General features: G+C 42.8%; 1 protein-coding gene across 2 annotated transcripts in view; it reads right to left on the bottom strand.

Moving 5' to 3' along the window:
* Positions 1-25,860, bottom strand: part of GAPVD1 (GTPase activating protein and VPS9 domains 1) — a 3,238,556-nt gene that overhangs the window by 2,313,109 nt on the left and 899,587 nt on the right. For both annotated transcript variants that reach the window (XM_044058337.1, XM_044058338.1), the window contains exon 5: positions 10,256-10,390. In XM_044058337.1, coding sequence (XP_043914272.1) covers positions 10,256-10,390 — 135 coding nt within the window. The remainder of the gene's footprint in view (positions 1-10,255; positions 10,391-25,860) is intronic.

The raw sequence follows: 25,860 nt of genomic DNA, 5'->3' as shown, positions 1-25,860 counted from the left end.
GACGCCACTTGTAACTGGTTTGGATTTGGACATGGCACCTGCGATTCTGACCATCTGGGTTCTATCTCTGAGCCAGTTTGCAACCCATCTTGTGATATAGGGGTTGATATTTAAGCTGGTAAGCTTATTTATGATGCCCGAGTGGGGTATTGTGTCGAAGGCTTTTGCGAGGTCCAGGTAGGCTGTGTGGACTACCTTGCCCTCATCTATAGCTTTGGTAACTGTTTCAAAGAAATCAACTAGGTTTAAGAGGCAAGATCTGCCATTAAAGCCGAATTGGGTAGGGTCCAGTGTCTGGAGGCTCCCAATGTCTTTGTTTATGAGTTCCATGATAATACGCTCCATAGCTTTACAGACCAGATTAGTCAGGTTTATGGGGCGATAGTTTCCGGGTTCCGTTGTGGCACCACTTTTGTGGAGTGGGACCACTGTAGCTGTACGCCATTCTTTGGGTACATATCCTGTAGTAAGGCTAAGTTTGAACTGTGACTTAATGTGAGGGTTCAGTTCTTCTTGGAGCTCGTGTAAGACACAGCCTGGGACACCGTCTGGTCCCATAGATGCTGTGTTTTTTGCTTTGGAGAGGGCAGCTTTCACCTGTGCATCTGTGATGTCAGGGAGGTTACATTCAGTTGGGATAGGCGTTTGCTCCTTTTGGGGGGAAGGGGGTGAGAAGTTTGCGCTGAATCTGTCTGCCAGGATGTTGGCTATGTCTGTAGGTTCGGTATATTTTGTACCGTTATGCAACAATTCAGAGCATATCTGGGAGTTTCCGCCCATGTTCCTGACATAACTAAAGAAGGCCTTGTGATTATCTTTAGTGTCTAGGGCAATTTTTCTTTCAAAACTGGCCTTTGATGATTTTATGAGGGATCGAAGTTTCTTGCTAATACTGATCAGAGATGCCTTCCCTTTTTGGGATTTTGCTCTGTCATGTAGTAGCTTCCTCCTTCTGTTGTATAGCTTATTTATGGCCAGGGTCCACCAGACCGGTCTCCTGTTTTTGCAGGAGTGAGTCTTGGTTTTATTTGGGATAGCACGATCCATGCATTCCTGCAGGTGCTCATAGAATGCACTTGTAAAGGATTCTGCGGATTGGGCTGCATTATCCTCTGGCCCAGGGGCTTTGAAGGATTCCACCTCAGTCTTGAGAAGTGCAAAGTTGGCTTTTGAGAAATTCTTTACAGTGATTTCCTTGGCTGGGGGGTGGGGAAGGGATATGGATGTCCAGGGAAATTTGTTTATGGTCTGATCTTACCAATGAGGGGTTTACCTCTGGTGTGGAACATAGAGTCCCCATGTTGGTGATGACCAGGTCCAATATGTTTGTTCCCTCTTGTGGGAGTGGTGACCAGTTGTTCCATTGCATTGGAGTTTATAAATTCAAGGAACCGTTGGGCGAGGGTGTTTGGGCTTGAGTAGTTTTCCCAGTCAATGTTTGGGTAGTTGAAGTCACCCAATAACAGTGTTTGGAGAGACCTTCATATTCTCCAGTGTTTTCAGGAATACCAAGTGGGGTTCCTGTAATAGGGAGGGTGTTCTGTAGCAGGCTACAAACTGAAAGGCAGTTTTGCCCGCTGTTAGTTGCACATGGATGGTTTCCGATGCTTTGTGCAGTGCCACTAAACTGGAGGTGTAGGTATTTTTGATGAATATAGATACTCCCCCTCCTTTTGTGCTTCGGTCCGAGTTTTGGGGCCAAAACGCATGGTATGAGTTATAACCTGGTAGTGCTGGGGTGCTCTAAGAGCCTTGAACCAGGTTTCTGTTACTGCACAGACATCGATTTTCTCCATACTGAGGAGAGTCTCGAGTGCGTGCATCTTGAGGTTTAGACTTCTGGCATTGAGTAGCATTACCTTTAGTTTTTTTATCTTTGGGTTGTCTATGGAGGTGGGTTTGTCCTTTGAGCCTTACCTAAAAAAGGCACTATGGGGGTGGCAAAAGCCTTGGCCAGTATACGAAAGCCTAAGGGTGACAGGTGCAAGCAGTCCCTGGCGAAGCAACGTGGTTTGTCGAGCATGTCATCCCAGGCTGACACACACTGGATCCCCTTTGAATGACACCAATACTTTAGCCAATTGTTGAAACTGATCATTTTGTCTTTATACTGTGGCATCATTCTTGGCGAGGGCAAGATGCTACTCAAGGTCAGGGACATACCAGCCTGGGCTACATGGTGTATTTTATACATATTTTCATTTGGAGGTCTGAAGAGAAGATCCTTGTAACTGTATTTAGGAGCTCTACCATTATATGGTGTGGTGGGGAACCAGGTCCCCAGCCATTCATGTTTCTGAATCAACATCCAACTATCGGCTAGCCTGCATGATGTATCAAGTGCATCACAGCCACATTTCCTGGACTGCTTGGCAATCTGTGTACAGAGGTTACACAGCTCAGGCATCTCTCTTTCAAGTCTTTGTCCTTGATCACCTCTGCCTTAGACTTCAACTAAGCTAGTAGAGAGATTTGTAATTTTAGCATGAAAGTTTGGCAGTTAAGGGCCCTAAATACCAAGGTAGCAGATGTATGTCTTCTTGCCGCACCAATCCAACACCCAAGCTTTCTCAGTCAATTTAACAGAGCCAAAGAGTTTCTTAGCTGATATTCGGGGATATCACAGCTTGACCAGCTAAGAAGTTCTTTTATAAGGATTTCTGGGACTCCTGTATCCTTTAAAAGTGGTCAGGCTTCTAAGCACCAGGAGTTAGGGAGTCTGGCTCTATTACCACATTGAAAAATGCATCTTCCACTACTACCAAGAGTTTAGTACAAATGGCATGGGGTCAGGTATTACTATAAAGTCACTGTATCTTAACTGGTCTTATGAGAATTCCTCTGCTTCCCAAATGAAGTGTTACTTCATCCTGTAAAGGGAGTATCCAAATTAGACATCTTCCGGTGGACAATCAGATGATAGGGTGTCCTCAAAGTATGAAAAGGGAGACAGATCATCTGCTTCTCAATCAGTGATGACAGAGTGCTTCTCTGGGAGAGTTTCAATCCATCTCATTTAAGGACAAGATTCTGACACGAAAGAATTTCCAAAGCAGCTGCTTGATTTGAAGAAAAAAAAAACACCTCATGAAATCTAGCCAGTTGAAAAAGATCCTGGGATGAAGTATGAATAGCTCAGTAGGATAAGGTATTGCCTAGCCTATGCTGAGGCGAGCTGGCAAGCTTTGGCATTGGTTGCACAGTGATAGACACCTTACAGGCTTGGATCTCTGTTTGGTCTCAGGTGTGCTCTTAATTAACAAGTAACATAAGGATACTGGTCTCCCCTTGACAAACAATAAGGGAGTTGGCTACAGATGCCACCCTAATGTTAAACTGCACTTCAGATTTCCTTCAAAAGGGGCATGCCAGTATCCAACAATGTGGAGGCCTTCAAAGAGGTCTCAAGACAGGCTTCTTCAATAACTAAGTACAGGAGCTGTCAAATGTGCTCCTCTGATCTCAATGACTTGGTCTATGGAAACCCTTTGTTTCCTGAAGGCTGGCATTGATTTGCCTTTACTTTCAACAAGGGCAATTTTCCAAGTGTTTATGGCTAATAGAATCTTTATCCACTGCCATGGTTGAGTGGAACAAAAAAAAGGGGGCAACTTGCTGCGAGTTAAATAGTCCCAAAAGAATTCTGAATGACATCAGATTATACTAAAGTTGAATCTAGCCCAGAGCCTTCAAATGCACATTAGGTTATGGGCAAAGACAAAACGGGCAACAGAAAAGAAAGTTCCTGTGTAACATTTGTTTTCTGCACACAAGGTAATTGTTAATGGACATCTGTATAATCCAACATCGCCAATAACAAGGCAAATAAAATACCCCCCACCATGGGGTACATATGTAGAGCCGTGGAAGCAGGCTGACATTCCAGATAATCCACTTTCTGAAAACTGGCAAGAAAGATCTGAAAATGGAGTAGGCTGACATCTTCCTTACACCTCTGATGTCTCAATAGGTGGGAGACATCCAAAGCTAACAGAGGGAAGGTACAGGTCTGGTAGTTGGGCTGGCCATCAGGCTTCCTGCAGACTGAAATTTCTGAAGTCATGACTGCAACAGTAAATATTATAATCTGAGGATCTTATGTGACTATATGGAAGGATAAGTTGTTAGTCACATTTAAATAAAGAGGCCTTATTCTACCACCAACACACTACTTGTGGTATTCTACCCATCAGCTATGGGTGAGTAACAGATGCATGAAGTTAACAGGAAGACGGTGTGCCCAAAATAAATAAAACAAATAATTAAATTAAATAAATAAAAGGCCCCTCCAGCACATATCAGAGACACCAAACAAAAATTGACACCAATGGCAGTTAAAAAGAAGTTATGCACTCACCATACCGGTTCCATCTGAGTAGTTCTACTTCATTTGTCTTCAATCTGTGGGAATACGGATCCATATCAGATCCGAGCCGGCAAAAATTACTAGCATCAGCTCTGAGCTCCAGACCCCTCCCCTTACCCATAATACACCTCCACTGCCTTCCATCCCCAGATCGAGTTGGAAGAACTTATGCTTAGAACCCGACCTGATAACATACTTGTGACCTATAATAGGATGTAGTATATATACTATAGTAGGATGAACATGCGTCAAGGTCCGGGGGAAGGAGGGAGGGACAGTTGAAGACAAATGAAGTACAACTACTCAGATGGAACGTTATGGTGAGTACATAACTTCTTTATCTGAAGTAGTTTACTTCATTTGGTCTTCAACCTGTGGGACCGAGTTCCCGGCTACTAAACTCCTGGGTGGCCCTCATGGAAGGATATCCCGGAGCACCGCAGAGCCAAAGGATGCTCTCCTTCTAGATGTCAAATCCAATTTTTAACGGGAAATAAATATATGAGAAAAGGACCAAGTAGCTGCAGAGCAAATGTCATCCAAAGACACCCTAGACCAGAAAGCTGCAGATGTAGCCATGGACCTAGTGGAATGAGCTTTAACCTGACCTGGAGGAGACATGCCTTTGTCCTTATAGACCTGCAGGATGCAGGAAGAAATCCATCTAACTATAGTGACCTTGGAAATACGTTTGCCCAAAAAGGGTCTATAGAACGAAACAAACAATTGATCAGATTTACGAAAATAATTTTGTCCTGTGTAAATAGAATCGTAACGGTCTATGAACATCCAACATGTGTAGTTTGTATTCCATCCTGTTGGTAAAATTGGGAAGGAAAACAGCCAAATTTATAGTCTGACTGATAATATTGACTGGTGACGCCAACTTAGGAAGAAAAGATGGGCTGGTTCGAAGGGAAACTATCTTTATGAAAAATCATGTACGGGAATTTTCTGGACAAGGCCTGTAGTTCCGAAACCCTTCTAGCAGAGGTAATCACCACCAGAAAAGCTGTTTTCCACAACAGAAATTTTAGATCTGCAGTTGCAGCAGGCTTGAAAGCCGGAGCGACCAGAGCTTGGAGAACCACAGATAGGTCCCAGGGGGGGACTGGATCTTTGACCGGGGGGCGTAGCAAAAAAAGTGCCTTTAATAAAGGCTTTATACAGTTTAGAAGATGCCAAGGATGCAGAATTCTCACCCATGAAAATGAGAAATGGCAGCCAAATGAACTTTGACAGTAGAAGAACTAGCTCCATGCTGGAAAATACCAGCTAGAAAATCAAGAATGGTGGAAATAGGAGCCGTAAAAGGATCTAAACTCCTCTGAGAGGCCCAGAAAGAAAGACGTTTCCATTAGCTGCGATAAGCCTTTCTGGTAGAAGACTTATGAGCAGCTACCAAAATAGACAACTGGGGAGTAAAGTCCGGGAGTCCTAGCAATCACGGGAACAGCAGCAGTCAAACCGTGAGCATCAGGCTGTCCCAGAGGCACCCCCGATGGGTGTGAAATCAGATCCTGAATGGGATCTAGGATCCAAGGTGGAGCCAGAAGGTGAGACCAAAGGAAGGGAAACCATACCTGACAAGGCTAGAATGAGGCTATGAGGATCACCTTGCTCCCCAGTCGACAAGCTTTCTGCAGAAACCTCTGGATGAGAGGAAACTGGCAGATAAGCATACAGAAGACCGGGAGGCCAAGAATGAAGTAAAACGTCTCTGGGGGACTCCCTTGGCAGGGGATTCAGAGCGAAAAACCTGCTGCACTTCACGCTGGGAGGAGATGCGAAGAGATTGCAGCAAGGTTGACCCCACTCGCTGAAGATCTGTTCTGCTACGGATAGATTCAGAGACCACTCAAGTAAGGTATCAGAATGGTCTGACTTAGCCTGTCTGCTAGAATGTTGGACCGTCCCAGAATGTGCATTGAGATGAGAAAGCGACAAGTGGAGATCGTCCATTCCCACACTCTCATGGCCTTGCGACCAAGGGGATAAGATCTGGTCCCTCCCTGTTTGTTGATATACTAGACTGACATGTTGTCTGACTGATTGGTAATCGTCCCCAGAGGAAAAAAGGCATGAAGGGCCTGCAACGCTAGAAAGACCGTCCTCATCTCTAGGACACTGATATGCAAGCTGGTCTCTAAGGGGGACCACATGCCTTGGACTGCCCCACCCGAGTTGTGAGGCATCCGTGGTCACTGTGGTTTGGGCCGGGGCTAGAACAAAGGATCGGCCCTCCAAAATGTCCACAAAGCTCATCCACCATATGAGGGACAACCAACACACTTGACTCAGGTGGATAGGATAGGTTAGTGGTAAAGCCAACAGGGACCACTGAACCGCTAGAGTCCATTGAAGAATCCGCATGTGTAGCCAAGCACATGGAAGGAGAGTTATGGTCACCGCCATCGAGCCTAGGGCCCTCATCACTGATTCTGCTGTTGGGAGGTGAGAACGGTAAATTAGGGAGACATGCATCCTGAGGTTTTGAATGCTCTCCGAGGTTCAGGAATACTTTGCACTGTAGTGTGTCTATCCTGGCACCAAAGTAATCTATCACCTATACAGGCTCTAGTAGAGACTTGACTGTGTTGATTGTGATACCCAAACTCAGGGCAAGTGTCAGAAAGTAATCCCTGGTTTGGGAAAGTAGACGGCTGGTGGGAGCAGTGAGGAGCCAATCGTCCAGGTATGGATGGACCTGAATCCCCTGAAGCCTCAGGTGAGCCGCTACAACTGCCATCATTTTGGTCAACACCCTAGGGGCTGTGGTGAGACCAAAGTGTAGGGCTTGAAATTGATAATGATTGGCCCCTAGCAGAAGCGGAGGAACCTCCTGGAGCTTCTGTGCATTATGTGATAGTAAGCTTCTTGGAGATCTAACAAGCACATCCAGTCGCTCTCTTGCAGGTACAGCATGACTGACTATAGTGCGACTATCCGGAACTTTTCTTTGGCAACTGACAGGTTCAGGATAGAGAGATCCAGGATGGGTCTTAAGTCCCCCGTTTTCTTTGGCACCAAAATGAACCTGGAGTAGAAGCCCGATCCCGACTGAACTGGGGGGGGATGGTTTTGATGGCTCGTTTTATTAGCAGTTTGGAAATTTCCTGTGATGCTGCCTCCCTTTGCATGGGTGGAACGCCCAGGAGGTGTTTGGGAGGTATAGGGGAACCCACGAAGGGGATAGAATATCCTCTGGATATGATTTGAAGCACCCAGCGGTCCGTTATGAACTCCCATGCCACTGGGTGCAAGGACAATCATCTCCCAACTGCCTCCAGAGTAGAGCGGCCAGAAAACCCCTCAGGGTTGCATCCCAGGTCTGTCAGAGAAAGATTCTCGAGACTCGAAGTTTCGCGAACCCCCTCGGCCTTTGGGCCAGCATCCATTCTGTCCCCCTCTTCCTCTAGGGGAAGAAGAGCCCTGAGTGTCCCGGGAATACTGAGACTTCCGGAACCACATCTTCTTTTGCCCTCTCTGGTTCCAGGAAAAGGACCTTGGAGGGTTAGAGAAGTGGATCCTGATGGCAGTGTCTTCCCGTCCTTCTCACTCTGAACTAGTGTCTCCTTGACAGTCTTACCGAAAAGAGTCGAGCAGTCATGAAGGGGCATTAGCAAAGAACGCCTTAAAGGGTTCGGCGAATTGGCACAACCTGAGCCAAGTATTACACCTGAGATAGTTCCTTCTTTGTAGCTGCTGCTACCACCATGGCGTCCACTGGGGAGCCCTTGTTCCAGGAAGACTGTCAACAGGGGGACTCAAACTTATCGGGGCGCTTCAGGATCGGCTCCACGGTATCTGGTTCCTTCCACGCCCGCAAGGTGATCAAATCCACTAAAGGATCCATGGGAGGGGACACCCAAGATGTAGATGGGCCCGTGCCAAAAGCCTCCAAAAACAGACTCGTCAGAGGAGGGCTTGGGGACAGACCAACCTCCCCAAGGGTGCAGGACCTCCATGATATCTCCAAAGGAGACCTAGTTGGAAGGTGTTCTTGGGGAGCCCTCCCTATCAACTTAATCTGTGTCCTCAGTTAGGGACTCGGAGGAGTCCAAGTGCCTCCTCTTGTACGTATGCTTGCAAGGCATATCCCCTGTGGGGCTCCCCTGGGTGCGCTCACAAGCCATTTTTCCTCTGGGGGAACCATCTGGGGCTCTTCGGGCACAGGCTGTCCCTCTGGTAAGACAATGGGGACCGTAGACAGAGCCGAAGGAGTCTGGGCGGAATCCAAGTGGGTGGTCAGAGGCCTTGATCCAATGGAGAGGACCCGTTCTACCACATCGAACACCGGACAGCAGACCTCCTGGGAGGCTAATAAGGAAGTTGGCCTCCCCAGATCCGACACAAGAATTGGAGCCGGACCTGAAGTGGACGGAGCTCCAAGGAAGGGAACCTGGCCTGACAACGTCGGAGCCGATGTAAAAGGTTCCTCTCCCTTGGATCAGACACCCAGGCTCTGGCTCAGAGAGCAGCTCAGATCCAAAATGCTCTAGGCAGCTATCGGCGTCGAGGACACAAGGTCCGGAGCCGACCCCCTGACCAAGGCCAACCTCGGATCCGAAAACTCCAAAGCCGAAGGTCAGATTGGGGAAGGAGAAATGAGCTGAAAAAAGGGAGGGGGGCTGGCAAGACCCCCATCTGGATCTGTGTACAGTTAAAGCGTCTCATCATCTTATCCAGATCCATGTCCAATAAAGAACGTGTCAACCGAGACGAGGCTATGGACTCCGACCTGGCCGGTCGGGAAACCGAGGCTCAGGAGACTGAACGTGCCTCCTCTGGCTCCGGGGAGAACCTTGGAGAACGGAGCTGAGGAGAAACATGGGTCCGTGCATACTTGCTCAGGGACGAGAGGTCTGGAGACCTCTTCCTCTTTTCCTTCTTCAACTCTCTCTCCCGCTCTCTACCTCTCCTCTGCTCCACTACCACAGGCTTAGATGCAGGAGTTTGAGTCCCAGCCTGGGAGGGAGGGGATGCCAGATGGAGAGAAGCAGGAGAGGCAGCCACAGCAGTCACTGTGACTGAAGTTGAAGACAAGGAAGAAGGATCAGTGGCAGGCAGATGACCTTTGAGGGCCAACTGGCCTTTCTATCTTTCAAAGCTCAGGGATTGAACCCTGCACAAATGGAGCACTCCACATTAATTTGGGCCACACCTAAGCACAACACATACAGAGTGTGGCCATCCGCTGGGGAGAGCTTATGGCCACACTCTGTGCAGTGCTTAAAGATAAGCTTTTCAGCCATACTACCAAAGAAGAAGCCTTAAAAAAGAAAGAGACAGACCAAAAACTTTCTTTCTTTAGACTAATAACACATCCACTCACCACACTAGACATGACTAAGGGGGGGGGGGGCACCACAGACAAACTACTCTAAACTAAATACAACTACAAACCTACACTCGACACCAAAGCGATGGGAGGGGAGAAAGGGTACCTATACTAACCTGAAACGGCTAAAAGTAACAGAAAATTTAGAAAAACTTACAATCAGAATCACCCTGCTAGCTGGAGCTCTAGCGACACAATGTTTTACAAATTGCGGCAAATGAGATCTGGGGATGGAAGGCAGTGGAGGTGTATTATGGGTAAGGGGAGGAGCCTGGAGCTCGGTGCTGATGCTATTAATTTTTGCCAGCTCGAATCCGATATGGATCCGTATTCCCACAGGTTGAAGACCAAATGAAGTAAACTACTTCAGATCACAATTTATGGCAACACACCAAGTACAAATCAATACAATGCACCATGAAGAACAAAATAGCAAACAAAAGGTGTGTTTTCAGTGTGTATTGCCAAGTCCTTTTTTTTTTGGCATATCTGTTAAGTTTTAAATAATTTTTTACACATCTCCATTTACAACACACAACATACATTACCAGTATCATAAGTTGATTGTACGTCAAGTACACTACAGTCCTACTTAGTCCTTCTAGAAGATTAACAGAGGACATGGGTGGTGTTTCTACTGCACGGCCACTGATAACGACATCAAGGAAGTTTGCAACACAACTCTAAAAGAATGAATAGAATGAAATCAGAAAAATTAATAAAAAAAATAGTGTCACTTAACACATGTTAATTTTCAAATGCTTTCTCAAGCAATATGCAACTATGCATGTGATAAAACTGTTGACTTTTCCAGAAATATAATGTCTTAAAGTCAGAACACAGATAAAATGTATTCACTTTCTAGTTCTAGTTGTGCACAGAGATAAAGCCCTGCCTGTCCAGGCAACCTGGGACAAATTAGTAGTTTTGGCCACTTCAAGAAGCCAGCAAGGAGGACAATGTGCTCATCCTGGGTTGTGTGTGTGTGTGTGTGTGTGTGGGGGGGTCAAAGCCAGCCATGAGCTACTCAGTTCTCCTGGCAGTGGGAAATGGAATACAAATACACAGCCTGTGGTGGATCTCAGCCTCATCTAGCTGCTCTGATGGATGGTGGCTTTCAAGTTGGATGTTCAGAACTGTGCAGTAGCACTAAAAAGTTACTGTGCGCCTCGTCCATAATGCACATTGTCCCTCCACCTAGAGGTGGGGTTAGATCAATAAAGAAACACCTTAAATTGCTGGATTCTGGCAAGAGCACAAAATGCTTTCATGGCTCTGGACAGCTCTTGCCACAGCAATGACAGGGAGGTCCCAGTGTGCAAAGATTGAACTTGGCTGTGTCCAACTGGGGAGAGGCTTGGTAATCAGTACGCATAGGTGCAAAAATACTCCAAAGAAACAAATTGCAGCCAAGGACAGGACCTCAGACGGAAACAGTTCTCTTAATTGTATACAACCACAATAAACATTAAGCGCTTTCGTCCCCCATAAAATTACATGGGACTTCTTCAGAATAAAAAACAACTGCACATATCAGGTTTAAATATTATTCAAACACATACTTTACCAAAGTAAAAAAAAAAAACAATAAAACAATTAAAATTAACCCTCAATGTGCCTGAGCTTTAGTAAACAATATATACTATTATATTCATTCAGGCCAGGGTACTCAGATGCATTTAGCTTTAATTGTCATCTTAATTCACACAATTCTAAGTTTTCTGGTAACACCCTCCCTAGATTGTCTAAAACTATCTGCTGCAGAACAAAAAAAAAAAAATACATGTTCATTGTGTTCTACTATAAGTTTAGATAGTGCATATCATTTAGATGTTCATGCATTCTTTCTCTGAACTTTCTACAGTTTTTTCCTATATAAAATGCTGGACATTGCAGGCATTTTGCAGCATAAACACTTTTAGACTGACAAGTGAAATGACCATGTGTATTAACATTATAGTCATCACGTCTAAATTTTACCTGTTTCAATAACATTGGGGCACTGCCTGCATATCCCACATTTAAAATTTTCAAAGGGCCTATTATGTTCTTTTCCTACCCTATTATTTTCAAGTAGATTTTTAAAAGATCGATCCTTTTTAAACACAATAAATGGCTTAGTGCCTAATTTTTCTACAGTCATATAATCCAAATTAAGGATGGACCAGTTTTTATTGACAATTTTTATTACAGCTAAACGGTCTTTATTCAATGTTGTAACAAAGGAGAAGGTCTTTCTTCTCTATTCATTGCCCCTTCATCAATAACACCTATTACATGTTCATCGTCACAAGATGTGGACTTAAGATGGGTCTGAAAATCCCACTAGCTCTTTTTGTTCAACTTCCATATTTACTTTCTGCAGTAGGTGTTCAGGGTAACCCCTTCTCCTAAACATGTCCATAATAAAATTGGTTTTAGCTATAAAGTCATCATCTGTCACCATCCCGGCTGCTCTTACCAGCTGCACCATTACCGCTGATCTCTTTTGGTATGAAGGGGTGGCAGCTACTGTAATCCAAATAATATGAGAAACTTGTTTTTCTATAGATCATCCTTGATCTAAGTGTCTGCTTCTCTTCGTCTATACTAATTTCTACATCCAAACAATATATTCTCTCCATATGTAAACTGAGTAAATTCTAAAAAGATGGTACTATTATTAATGTAATCCAGAAATTCATCCAATAGCTCTGATGACCCCACCCAAACTAAAAAAAGGTCATCCAAAAACCTTGTGTAGTATTTTATATTTTCCACAAATCTACTTTTAAATATGTATTCAGTTTCTCAAAAAGACAATGTAATTTGCACACATGGGGGCATAAGCGGCCCCCATAGCTACACCTACCACTTGCTTGAAGTATTGTCGCTCAAAAAAATGTAATTATTGTGAAGAATGTCTTCCATGAGACATCACACTGGATGACATGATTTTGTTACCCCGAACACCTACTGCAGAAAGTAAACATGGAAGTTCAAACAAAAAGAGCAAGTGGGATTTTATGTTAATCTTAAGTCAACAGTCCATGTCTTGTGACGAAGAACAAGTAACAGGTGTTATTGATGAAGGGGCAACAAATAGAGGAGAAAAAGAAAAACCCTCTCCTTTGTTATGACATTCAATAAAGACAGTTTAGCTGCACTAAAAATTGCCAATAAAAACTTGTCCATCCTTAATTTGGATTATATGACTGCAGAAAAATTAGGCACTAAGCCATTTATTGTTTAAAAACGCTAGATCTTTTTAAAATCTATTGAAAATAATAGGATAGGAAAAGAACATAATAATAGGCCCTTTGGAAACTTTAAATATGGGATGTGCAGGCAGTGCCCCAATGTTATTGAAACGGGTAAAATTTAGACTGGGTGACTGTAAGGTTAATATATATGGTCATTTCACTCAGTCTAAAAGCGTTTATGCTGCAAAATGCCTGCAACGTCCAGTATTTTATATAGGAAAAACCTGTAGAAAGTTCAGAGAAAGAATGTATGAACATCTAAATGATATAAAAAAATGGTATAAGTACAAATGCACTATCTAAACATATATTAGAACACAATGAACATGTATTTGTTTTGTTTTTTTTTTGTTCTGCAGCAGATAGTTTTAGACAGTCAAGGGAGGGTGCTACTAGAACACCTAGATTAGTGTGAACTAAGATGGCAATTAAAGCTAAATGCATCGGAGTACCCTGGCCTGAATGAATATAATAGTATATATTGTTTACTAAAGCTCAGGCACATTGAAGGCTAATGCTTTTTTTAACTGTTTTATTGTTTGTTAACGTTGATTAGTTAAGTATGTGTTTGAATAATATTTAAACCTGATCTATTCAGATGGTTTTTGTTCTGAATAAGTCCCATGTAATTTTATGGGGGGAACGATAGTGTTTAACATTTATTGTGATTGTATCCAATAAAGAGAACTGTTTCTGTTTGAAGTCCTGTCCTTGGCTGCAATGTTTCTTTGGAGTCTTATTGTGCGGTTCTGGTTCCATAGTTGACAGGTGCAAAAATGACAAAGGAAAATGGGTTCAAATGCATTATGATCTGGTGGCTTCATTACTTCATAGATTAGTGAACATTTCTGCATTAATATTTCTTTGGACAGTGTAATGTCAAGTTATCTACAATGAGCAAGTAAGTACTCAGCATATAAAGATGACCATAAAAAGAGCCCTTCTGTTATGCCTAAAGTATGTCAAGTACTTCTTTGTTACCTCAAGTTGACTTTTCACAAATCTGAAGTCTCCATACTCACAGAGGCAAGCTCCCCTTCAAGCCCATGCAATATGCCCTTAGCATCAGGGTTTGGAGGAATGTGTTACCCATCAGACTTCAGTTCCTGACACTGCTCAAACCCAGATCCATCTGCAAAAACACACAGACTAAATGGAATGCCGCAACAAAAGTGGGAATAAAGCAACCACTGTGATGGCCCTTTTAATCTACTCGTGTATTATCTTACTTCAGAGAGCTGATCATTCTTGGTAAACACCCGGGCAGGACTCTAAGCAGTTTCCAAATGCAACTCCAAAATGGGTATTATGAGCCATAAGGAAGAAGCTGTCACAAAAGATAAGGTGCCCTAAAGCATAGCTCTTCTAAAGCACACTGTACACCGAAAGTGAAGTTCATGGTTCTAGTTCTTTGTAAAGCTCTGCATATACAAACAGGCAACTAAAACAGAAATGCCCACAGTGGACATATCTAAAACAATGCTAACATCCATCACTTCTCCTGGAAAATGCAATTCCACTTCACTAAAATCTACTTTCAGAAGGAAAAACATGCAGTGAGAAATCCATTTGGACATTTGTTTTGCCAATGTTAGACTCTACTTACAATTAACAGACACAAATATCAAGAATGTAGGTACATCTGTCCATGTTCATTCACTTCCCAAAGATAAAACTCCAACTAGAGATAAGCATCTACCAGTTCTCCTGGAATAGAGGAAGAAAACCTTAAATATGACCCATACCACCAGAGTTTGATTAACACCTCAGGCACCTGATGGAACTGGCATAGTGGCAGGGGAACAGAAATGAGGAGGCATATGAGACTAACATGTTTATTGGGGTGTGGGGCAAGTTGAGAGCATGCAGCTATAGCACAGAAATGTGCAGTTGTTTAAGAACGTACCATAACAATAGATGTGCAAGTAGATCACTGTTGCAGTAATATTAACCAATGGGATGTCCTGGCAGTATGCCAATGCTCAGGAGCACCTTCCTCATGTGCTGTACACCTGACCTCAGCCCTAGATACAACTGCTATTTGCTAGTACAGAAGGGGTGTATGGGCACCAAATTACTCAAGAGTCTTCCTGCCCCAGAAGATTATTGAAGCTAGGTACTAAACAGGCCAGACTCACAATATAAAGGGAAAAGAGAGGGAACGGTAAAGCAAATGAGGGTTCCACCTTTGCCAAAATTTAAGGGAAGGAAAAGGAGGCTGTAGGGAGGATGACTATACTGCAGCAGTAATCTATTCAAACATCTACTGTTATGGTAAGTTCTCACACAACTGTACTATGTTTATCATTAGATCATAGTTGCAGTAATGCTAACTGATGGGATGGTTCCCCAAATTTCTTATGGAGAATGGAAGTCGAGACAGGCACTGGAGTCTAGTAATCACTGAAGAATGGTTCTGGCAAAGCCAGTCCTGGACCTGGAAAAAGTATCAATTTTGTAATGTTCTGTAAAGATATGAATACATGACCAAATGAAAGTCTAAAATTGACTTAAGAGTCCAGACTTCTGAAAAACAAAAAGCCCCAGAAGATGCTGATACTCTTGTAGAATGAAAGCTTCTGAGATGGTATAGGATTATCCATGTGGAAACAGTTTGTTTGGAAAGTAGAAAGCCTTACGTCTTACCCATCCAAAAGATATTAATGAACTGCATTTGTTAATTTCCTTTGTTGTCTGCATTAAGTTATGCTCAACAGAATGTTAACAAGTATATGAGCACTTCTTGCTAGGTAAAGCACCCTCAAAATTGAAAACAGAAGCAAATGTAGAAAGTAAGAAGGTGCACCATAAGCCACAAAAGCTGAAGTCAAAAATGCTAACTCCAAATGATAAAAAACGGGTTTAATAAAACGACACAAAAAGGTAGACTGCAGTTTGGTAAGCGCTTTCACGTTGGATTCAACGCTTCATCAGACATTTAGGCAGTCACATCACATCCACTTAAATATGCATGATAACAACATTGTCTATTCAAATCAACAAATCAAAATGATGCAATTAACATAACATTAAATAAACAGCAGACGCAATAAAATAATTAAAGAGACATCACTATAAATCATAACTAATGCCTAAGCGGTCTATTAACTAAAAAAGGTTTGAGCGCTAAGCTATCATTTAGCCCAAACTTGTGGGCTTGTAATTTTAATATCCATTTGCCCTCCCTTTCTTCAATACAATTTCTGATGTTACCCAATCTGCCATTTTTAAAAACTAACTCCAATACCTGAAATTTAAAACTATGGGCATGTCCTTGTTCTATTACATGTTTAGCTAGGGCATTGGTGACATTACCCTTGGCAATGGCATAAACATGCTCTCTTAATACGTTCACGTAATGTTCTTGTTGTCATTCCTACATAGAAAACCTTGCATAATTGGCACTCAGCTATGTAGACCAAACTGTCAGATCTACAATCAGCATAGCGCTTAAAAATGTAGGTACGTTTTGTTTCAGGGTGTATAAAGCAATCAGAGTTGGATATGTACTTGCATTGATTGCAAGAATGGCACGCAAATGTACCTGTCTTGGTGGAAAACTTAGCATTCTGATGGACCCTGTCATAACAGAGTAGTCTGTTGAGAGACGACATGTTCCTGTAGGCAACACGAGGTCTCTCATCAACTAGATTTTTAATCCTTTCATCCACCATCAAAAGTCTCCAATTTTTATTGAGAACATCTATGATGTGTTGATTTCTGTTGGTGAATGGAATAACGATTCTGTTGACAGTGGGTGCGCTATTCACCTTGTTAGAACATGCATGAGAGTAAGATCTATTAATCAGGGGAGCTCCCACATCTTCCCTGAGAAGGTCACCCATGCAAATGTGGTCAAGGACTTGCTTACGATTATAGCCTCTAGACATGAAGTTCTTAGCTAATTGTGCCTTATGCTGATTGTAAGCAGTATCTTGTGATGTTAATTTAGAAATCCTTATGGTCTGGTTCTTAACTATGTTCTGATGAACATGTCTGGGATGCATGCTGTCCCGATGCAATAGGTTATTCCTCCAACATGGTTTTCTGAAAAGTTCAGTATCAAAACCATTAGGTCCCTTAATGATTTTGACATCTAAAAATTCTCTATCATTAGTCGAATAAGAACAATCAAAACTAAAAAAATTAGTTGTCTCATTCAGGTAAGTGGTAAAAACCAACAATTGCTCAACAGTACCACCCCACAATACAAAGACATCGTCTACAAATCTGTTAAAATATTTAAGGCGTTTCTTGTGCTCAAAATCAGTGTTAAAAACATATAGTTCTTCCCACTGTGCCAATACCAAGTTGGCATAGGCATTGGCACAAGGGGTACCCATCGCCACGCCTTTAGTTTGTAAGTAATATTTCTCATCATAACAGAGAACGTTGTTCTCAAGAACAATCTCAAGAAGGGACATACACCTGACAGTGATGTTTTCTGGTAGTTTCTTTTGTAATAATAATGTCCTGACATAATCCATACCAATATCACTGGGTATGGATGTGAATAAAGACTTCACATCAAGTGTGACTAATATGTCATCAGTGTCAAAATGGAGAGACCTGCTATACATAGCTAAGTTCTCTAGGAAATGAGATGTATCCTTTAGGACATGCTTAACTTCTAAAACAATGGGTTTCAATAACTTATCCAAATATATGGATAAAGGTTCAGTTAGCCATCCACGGCTAGATACGATGTGTCTTAAGGGAGGATTCATCACATCTTTGTGAATTTTGGGTAAACCTCTGAATGAAGGATAAAGGAGTACATGCTAATCTATATGACCTAATGCTAACCAAGGTCATTGATAGGGATTTATATTTATACATGTTAGTTGACAAACCTTTAGTACCTTCATTCAGAGGTTTACCCAAAATTCACAAAGATGTGATGAATCCTCCCTTAAGACCCATCATCTGGCGTGGATGGCTAACTGAACCTTTATCCATATATTTGGATAAGTTATTGAAACCCATTGTTTTAGAAGTTAAGCATGTCCTAAAGGATACATCTCATTTCCTAGAGAACTTAGCTACGTATAGCAGGTCTCTCCATTTTGACACTGATGACATATTAGTCACACTTGATGTGAAGTCTTTATTCACATCCATACCCAACGATATTGGTATGGATTATGTCAGGACATTATTATTACAAAAGAAACTACCAGAAAACATCACTGTCAGGTGTATGTCCCTTCTTGAGATTGTTCTTGAGAACAACGTTCTCTGTTATGATGAAATTACTTACAAACTAAAGGCGTGGCGATGTGCCAATGCCTATGCCAACTTGGTATTGGCACAATGGGAAGAACTATATGTTTTTAACACTGATTTTGAGCACAAGAAACACCTTAAATATTTTAACAGATTTGTAGACGATGTCTTTTTATTGTGGGGTGGTACTGTTGAGCAATTGTTGGTTTTTACCACTTACCTGAATGAGACACCTAATTTTTTTAGTTTTGATTGTTCTTATTCGACTAATGAGATCGAATTTTTAGATGTCAAAATCATTAAGGGACCTAATGGTTTTGATACTGAACTTTTCAGAAAACCATGTTGGAGGAATAACCTATTGCATCGGGACAGCATGCATCCCAGACATGTTCATCAGAACATAGTTAAGAACCAGACCATAAGGATTTCTAAATTAACATCACATCAGCATAAGGCACAATTAGCTAAGAACTTCATGTCTAGAGGCTATAATCGTAAGCAAGTCCTTGACCACATTTGCATGGGTGACCTTCTCAGGGAAGATGTGGGAGCTCCCCTGATTAATAGATCTTACTCTCATGCACGTTCTAACAAGGTGAATAGCGCACTCACTGTCAACAGAATCGTTATTCCATTCACCAACAGAAATCAACACATCATAGATGTTCTCAACAAAAATTGGAGACTTTTGATGGTGGATGAAAGGATTAAAAATCTAGTTGATGAGAGACCTCGTGTTGCCTACAGGAACATGTCGTCTCTCAACAGACTACTCTGTTATGACAGGGTCCATCAGAATGCTAAGTTTTCCACCAAGACAGGTACATTTGCTTGCCATTCTTGCAATCAATGCAAGTACATATCCAACTCTGATTGCTTTATACACCCTGAAACAAAACGTACCTACATTTTTAAGCGCTATGCTGATTGTAGATCTGACAGTTTGGTCTACATAGCTGAGTGCCAATTATGCAAGGTTTTCTATGTAGGAATGACAACAAGAACATTACGTGAACGTATTAGAGAGCATGTTTATGCCATTGCCAAGGGTAATGTCACCAATGCCCTAGCTAAACATGTAATAGAACAAGGACATGCCCATAGTTTTAAATTTCAGGTATTGGAGTTAGTTTTTAAAAATGGCAGATTGGGTAACATTAGAAATTGTATTGAAGAAAGGGAGGGCAAATGGATATTAAAATTACAAGCCCACAAGTTTGGGCTAAATGATAGATTAGCGCTCAAACCTTTTTTAGTTAATAGACTGCTTAGGCATTAGTTATGATTTATAGTGATGTCTCTAATTATTTTATTGTGTCTGCTGTTTAGTTAATGTTATGTTAATTGCATCATTTTGATTTGTTGATTTGAATAGACAATGTTGTTATCATGCATATTTAAGTGGATGTGATGTGACTGCCTAAATGTCTGATGAAGCGTTGAATCCAACGTGAAAGCGCTTACCAAACTGCAGTCTACCTTTTTGTGGCATTTTATTAAACCCGTTTTTTATCATTTGGAGTTAGCATTTTTGACTTCAGCTTTTGTGGCTTATGGTGCACCTTCTTACTTTCTACATCAACAGAATGTTAGATTTATCTGGTCTCTGTCTGGAAACTAGAGACTAGTGGACTGGTCACAGTGACACTGTTTTCTTGGCAAAAAGACTCCTGCAATCCCCAGCTCCACCCTTGTACCAAAAATCCCTGTTCCCCTGAGGAGTACTCAAGATCAAATGAAAGTGAATAGCCAGTTAACCTCCCAACAAAAAGTTAACTATATTAAAGCTACTACATTTTTCCATTACAAACTGTGAAGGGAACACCACCCCCTCTGGAGTTCCTACAAATTCCTTTGGAATACACAACTTGAAGGGGGGAAGGTAGATGGGTCATTCCAGTGTCCTGATATGTTATTTCTAAGTGTGACTGTCTTTATGGAAAACCAAGTAAGAGAATTTGGATGATAGAGAATGAAGCTCAAACTGTCTCTGCAGAGGTATTGGCTACCAGAACAGTCTTCCAAGGTTAGAAACTGAAAATCTGCAAAGTGGGCTGGTTCTCAGAGACAGATAGAGAGAGTGAGTTAATTAACTTAATTCAAAACTTAGTAGCCATGGAGAAGGAGGGCATGCCAGCAGTAGCCTGGCATACATTTTTTTAATGCTTTGCATACCTTATGTGACGCTAAAACAAGAAGAGAAAAATCCTAGGTGAAAGAATAATATAGCAGCCAAGTGAACTTTCAGGAAAGAATAGCCTCTCCCTTGTAGAAGATGTCTGTTAAACAGTTAAATACCTCTAAGCGACCAAATGGGGTTCTAGATTATTAATAAGCTGCCCAGAAAGAAAACTTCCATTTTCCTTTATACATTTCCCCAGTACAGGATTTCTGAGTAGCAGTTACCAAAATGATCACCTCTGGAGGGAAGAAATAATCCTTGGCAATTTGCTATCATGCTCACAATGCAATGCATTCTCTTTCACCTTCTGCCCAAACAAGGAGGATCCATCAAAGGGTCACTAACAAATGCCATCTTGAAGTAATAAATAAAATCTGTGAGGTGCACAGCCAGGCTTGCCTGTGCATTGCAATGCTTGACCTCACAGCTCCAGCTGCTCCACCTGTTGTATTCTGAATCAAACACCTAGCCAGTGGAAAAAAAAAACATATGTAATAGGTGCTATTTAGGTCTCTGTGACCTCAGATCACCTGTAAGCAAATGCTTCAGTGTATTCAATATCTTTTATACCATATATCTCTGAATTCTAATCATATACACCACAAAGTTCAATGTCATGACTGAAAAGGTGATGGATGCATAGACACACTTCCAGAGTCCATTAATCAACCACAATTCCTTGTTGGGAGGATGAAGAGCCTAAGCATTGCCTGGTACCTCATATGCATGATGGCAACAAGCACCACTATGGAACCCACAAGCAGCTCCTTAATCCAATATAGAAATTTGGGAGTCAGAAGCACTCTGTCTAGCTAGTAGGAATATGTCCTCTCCAAACAATATGTTGTTAGACAAGGTGTGTGCCAACCAGGAGGTGACACTATCCAGGCCTCTAGGACAGCGAGGACCCATAGATCTACTGCAAAATCTCTTTCTACAGGTCAATTGGCTAGGATACCCCTCTATCTCATTATCTCTAGTATTTCACCAAAGCAGGTGTCTTCAATAGGGATTTAGTGGAACCTCCCCTTCATTAGATATGTACCTGGGAGGGAGAATATCTAAAGGAGAGTCAAAGCGCTTCCTCTTACATTACTTCCTTCCTTGGTGGCCTTGCACAGCACAGGTGTCTGAACTCTCCTGGGAAGAACGCACCCTAGAACTCTGTATTCTGGGCCTAAGAGGTCCTTTGTCCTATGAGAACACAGTGTGTGAATAAAAGGCTCTGTTTCAATGGTGCCTATAGGTGGGACCAATGGAACCAATGCAACCTATACATGGTCCTGCAAAGAACCCATCTAAGTTCACTCCCACATCAGAAAGTCCCCTATGGAATTCAAGCCAGAAACTATCGGCACCAACTGCATTAGCACTGCAGGGAAGACACTGGTGCCAAACATCAAAACCAAATGCTCCTGGGCTGAAGTTGCTGTGAAGTATTTTAGTGTCACACACCTGAATGCCAACAACAACATTACCAAGGTCAGAACTAGAGATGAGACGAAGATTTTAAGCAAGATTTTAAGCAAACTCTCTGGCCCTAGTGGTCCCCGGCATCAACACCGTCAGGGCCAAGGACTCAGTCAACTCAGAAGGCATCGGCATCAAAGAAATGGAATCTTTCACTGGCAAATGAGTGAGCACAAACTGTGTTACCAGTTTCCTCAATGTAAATGCTCAAACAGGGCCTGGAGGAAATTAAGTAAAAGTGGTGAGAGTCATTTCAAAGCCACCATGGCAAAACAGGAGATGAAATGACACTAATGCAAATGAGTTTTCACAAAACTCATTATGTGTTCTCAATCAAGCTGTGTAGGACTCCTCATGGATCTCTAAATCAAGCTGTGTTAAAACTTGGCATAAAAGTAGATGTCCTGCTAATCACTGTTTCAGTAATTCAGACAGACAGGTTTTCACCACTGATGTCAGTCTGGGTTACAGAAGCTTAAACCTTCCCTGGAGCATATTTCCAACATAAGATCTCAGCAAGCAAGCACAGGAGTATATAAGTGGATGTACAAGCATAAATCCTCAGACTATCTCCAAGACAGCAGTATGAAGATATCTAAGAGAATGTGGTGAGCTAGGAGGGGCCAAGCAGGAGGCGAGAGGAGTCCCCTCAGTTCTAGGGTGTGCTTGGCAGAGCACAAAAAGAGAAAACAGTACCAGATGGAATGAGGAAGGTGGGAAGGAATATTACAACAAACTGTTTCCTGCCTTTACTGTAACAAATCTAGTCCAGATACAGATTTGCTGTATCCTGGACTGTTTGTAAACTTCTGAGCAGTGCCAAAAAGTCTGCTCTTCAATTTTGTCCCTTACATCTGCTAGTTCTCTCCTCTCCTGCACTTTTAGTAGTTTATTAGTCTAGCACTTTACCAGACTTCTTGTAGCAATTATTGTAGCAAACAAAAATGCTACCAGCACTAAACATTCTAGAAGGAAACCGCTCCAGTACTTATTAATGCCCAACCTTCCAGGCATATCTAAAGGTCAGTCCCCTCTGCTTTCTCCAATTAACATGGTGAACTTGGGCATCCTGAGGCAATGTAGCAACTGCTCATGTACACTGACAACCCTCTCCCTCTTATCTCCCAACACTCAGACTTGCGAGAGATGCACTTATATATCCAAATTGGAAGCCACGCACTCTCCAGCAAAGTCCGAAATAGCTGGTCAAGAGGAGAAGGTCAACACTTGCATCACATCACATGGAACACACAGCCCTCCAGAACACACACCAGCACTGTCTTCACATAAAACACAAACCACACACCCACCTTCGTGGAGGCTCTCAATAAAAATCTACCAAACAGCAGAGACCTCCAAGGCAGAAACGCACTTGACCACCACAACACTAATCATGAGACACATAACTCTCCTAAACAGTGTGCCACTCAACCAAAATCTCAAAGGCAAAACAGCATTCCTAACACACTAGTCATAGGTGACTCAGCAGTGAGGCACACTTATGTCCCACTCACTTGGCTGAATAAGGAAAAAGTAACAGTCAGCTGTCTGAAAGGTGCCAGGATCTGTCTCAACGCATGCACTCAGGTCCCTCAACAACAGGTACAAATACTCTGTCATTGTACATGTGGGTGTGAATGACCTGAGACGTACCTCCCTGGACTATATGAAAAGAAACATGGAGGAGCTCTCAGATTATGTAGCCAGGTGGGTACGACCCTAGCCCTGGACAGCCTCCTACCATCACCCAGAATGATACCACAGTACAAGCAGAAAATTATTGATTTCAACAATTGGCTAAGTTTCTGGTGTCATTCTAAAGGGATCCAGTAGCTGTCTGCCTGGGATGACATGACTGACTGACCTCGATGCTTTGCCAGAGATGGCCTGCATCTGTCACCCTGGGCTTCCAGATACTGGCTAAAACTCTTGCCACCACTACAGTGTCTTTTTTAGGCGGTGTTCCAAAGACCAAATTACCACAGTAACAGCTACAAACAAATGCAATCTGAGGGTCATGCTGCTCAACGCAATAAGGCTAAATCTCAAAATGCACTCGCTCGAAGCACTCCTTTAAAATGGAGAACATCGATATTTGTGCTGTAACAGAGACCTGGTTCAAGGCAGCAGAAAGCACCCCCGCACTACCAGGCTACAAGTCATTCCACACCTCTCAGCCCCAGAACTTGGACCAAAGCTCCAAAGGCAATGGTGTTTACATATTCATAAAGGATGCACACACCTCCAGACTAGTAGCCTAACATAATGCATCAGAGATACTTCAGGTGCAGCTAACTTTGGGTAAGACACTGAAAGGTCGTAGCCTGCTATAGGTCCCCAACCATGTCCCAAGACTCTCACTCCATGTTCCTAAGCACCCCGGAGAATATTAGGGTCCAACACTCTTATACTGGGCGACTTCAACTACCCCTCTATTAACTGGGAAAACTACTCGGGTGCCAATACATTTACCCATTTCCTGGAATTCATTAAATTCCAATGCCCTGGACCAGCTCATTCTTAACCCCACTACAAGTAGCAGCATCCTTAACCTGGTCATTACTAACATGGGCAACCGTTGCTCTATACCAATAGTCAACTCCTCCCTGGTTAGATCCGACCACAAACTAATCACCTTGGAAATCCACCCCCCCCCACACACCCCGCAAAGGTAACCACCACAAAAAACTTCTCCAAAGTTAACTTTGAGGTCCTAAAAACAGAGGTGGCTAACTTCACGGAACCCATGCAATTGGAGAACAGTTGCATGACTGCTGAATCATACACTAATGCCCTGTACGAACACATACACAAATGCATGGATCTCGCCAGACCCGAAAGAACCAAGACACTCTTCTCCAAAAAAAGGAAGCCAATCTGGTGTCCCCTGCCATAAACTAACTCTACAACAGGAGGAGGAAACTGATGTGGAATAAGGTAAAGTCCCAAGACTGGAAAAACTTCCTTATCAGCCTCAACAAAAAGTTGAGATCCCTCATCAAATCCTCCAAAGCTAGCTATGAAAACAGAATTGCAGCAGATAGTAAAGACAACCCACAAGGCCTTCTATAGTTATGTAAAGAATCTCCACGGCAATACCCAGACTTGCTCGGAGCTACTGCACAATGGTACCTCTTATACTGAGCCAACAGATATTGCTAATATACTGGCCAACAGATTCAGTGCCAAATTTACCCCTTTCTCCCCCACCAAAGGACCAATCATGATACCAGTAGATTGCCAGACACCCAGTATTACTTGCTGCACAGGTTAAAACAGCACTGTCCAAGGCCAAAAATACAGCTTCTATGGGACCTGACAATATCCCTGGCTGTGTTCTACATGAACTACAGAGTGAACTGGCACCTCACCTGTGTGCCCTGTTCAATCACCTCAGGCTTTGTCCCTACTAAATGCATCACTGCTACAGTCTTCCCTCTCCATAAAGGAGCAGCAGCTACAGACCGTGGGAACTTTTGCCCCGTTAACCTGACGAGTCTGACATGCAAAGCTATGGAACGCATCATCATGGCCCTAATAAACAAGGATATAGGGAATCTCCAAACTCTGGATCCCACACAGTTTGGTTTTGTGAAGGATAAATCATGCCTGCTCAACCTGGTCGACTACTTTGAGTCAGTCACCAGAGCTGTGGATGAAGGCAAGGTGGTTCCATACAGCCTACCTTGATCTGGCCAAGACTTTTGGTAACCATTCCCCATTCAGGAATCGCAGAAAAACTCACTAAGCTAGGCTTCAACCCCTATATCACTAGGTGGGTTGCAAACTGGCTCACAGATAGAACCCACAGTGTGAAAGTAGCTGACTCCAAGTCAGACTGCTGACCAGTCACGAGTGGAGTCCAACAGGGTTCAGTTCTGGGTCCTCTTCTGTTTGGTATCTACTTCTCTGAAGTCCTGGCCAACAAGAAGGGACTCTGGCTGACAAAGTTCTCAGACGATTGCAAGTTGGGAGCCATAATTAACTCCCCAAATGATACTGACATCCTACAGAAAGGCCTCTGAGACCA

This window comes from Protopterus annectens, chromosome 16.part0 (assembly GCF_019279795.1).
Source record: "Protopterus annectens isolate FY-2018-M chromosome 16.part0, PAN1.0, whole genome shotgun sequence".
In the NCBI taxonomy this organism is placed as follows: Eukaryota; Metazoa; Chordata; order Ceratodontiformes; family Protopteridae; genus Protopterus; species Protopterus annectens.
The sequence above is the reverse complement of the archived record's forward strand: the minus strand, read 5'-3'. Positions and strand labels throughout refer to the sequence as shown.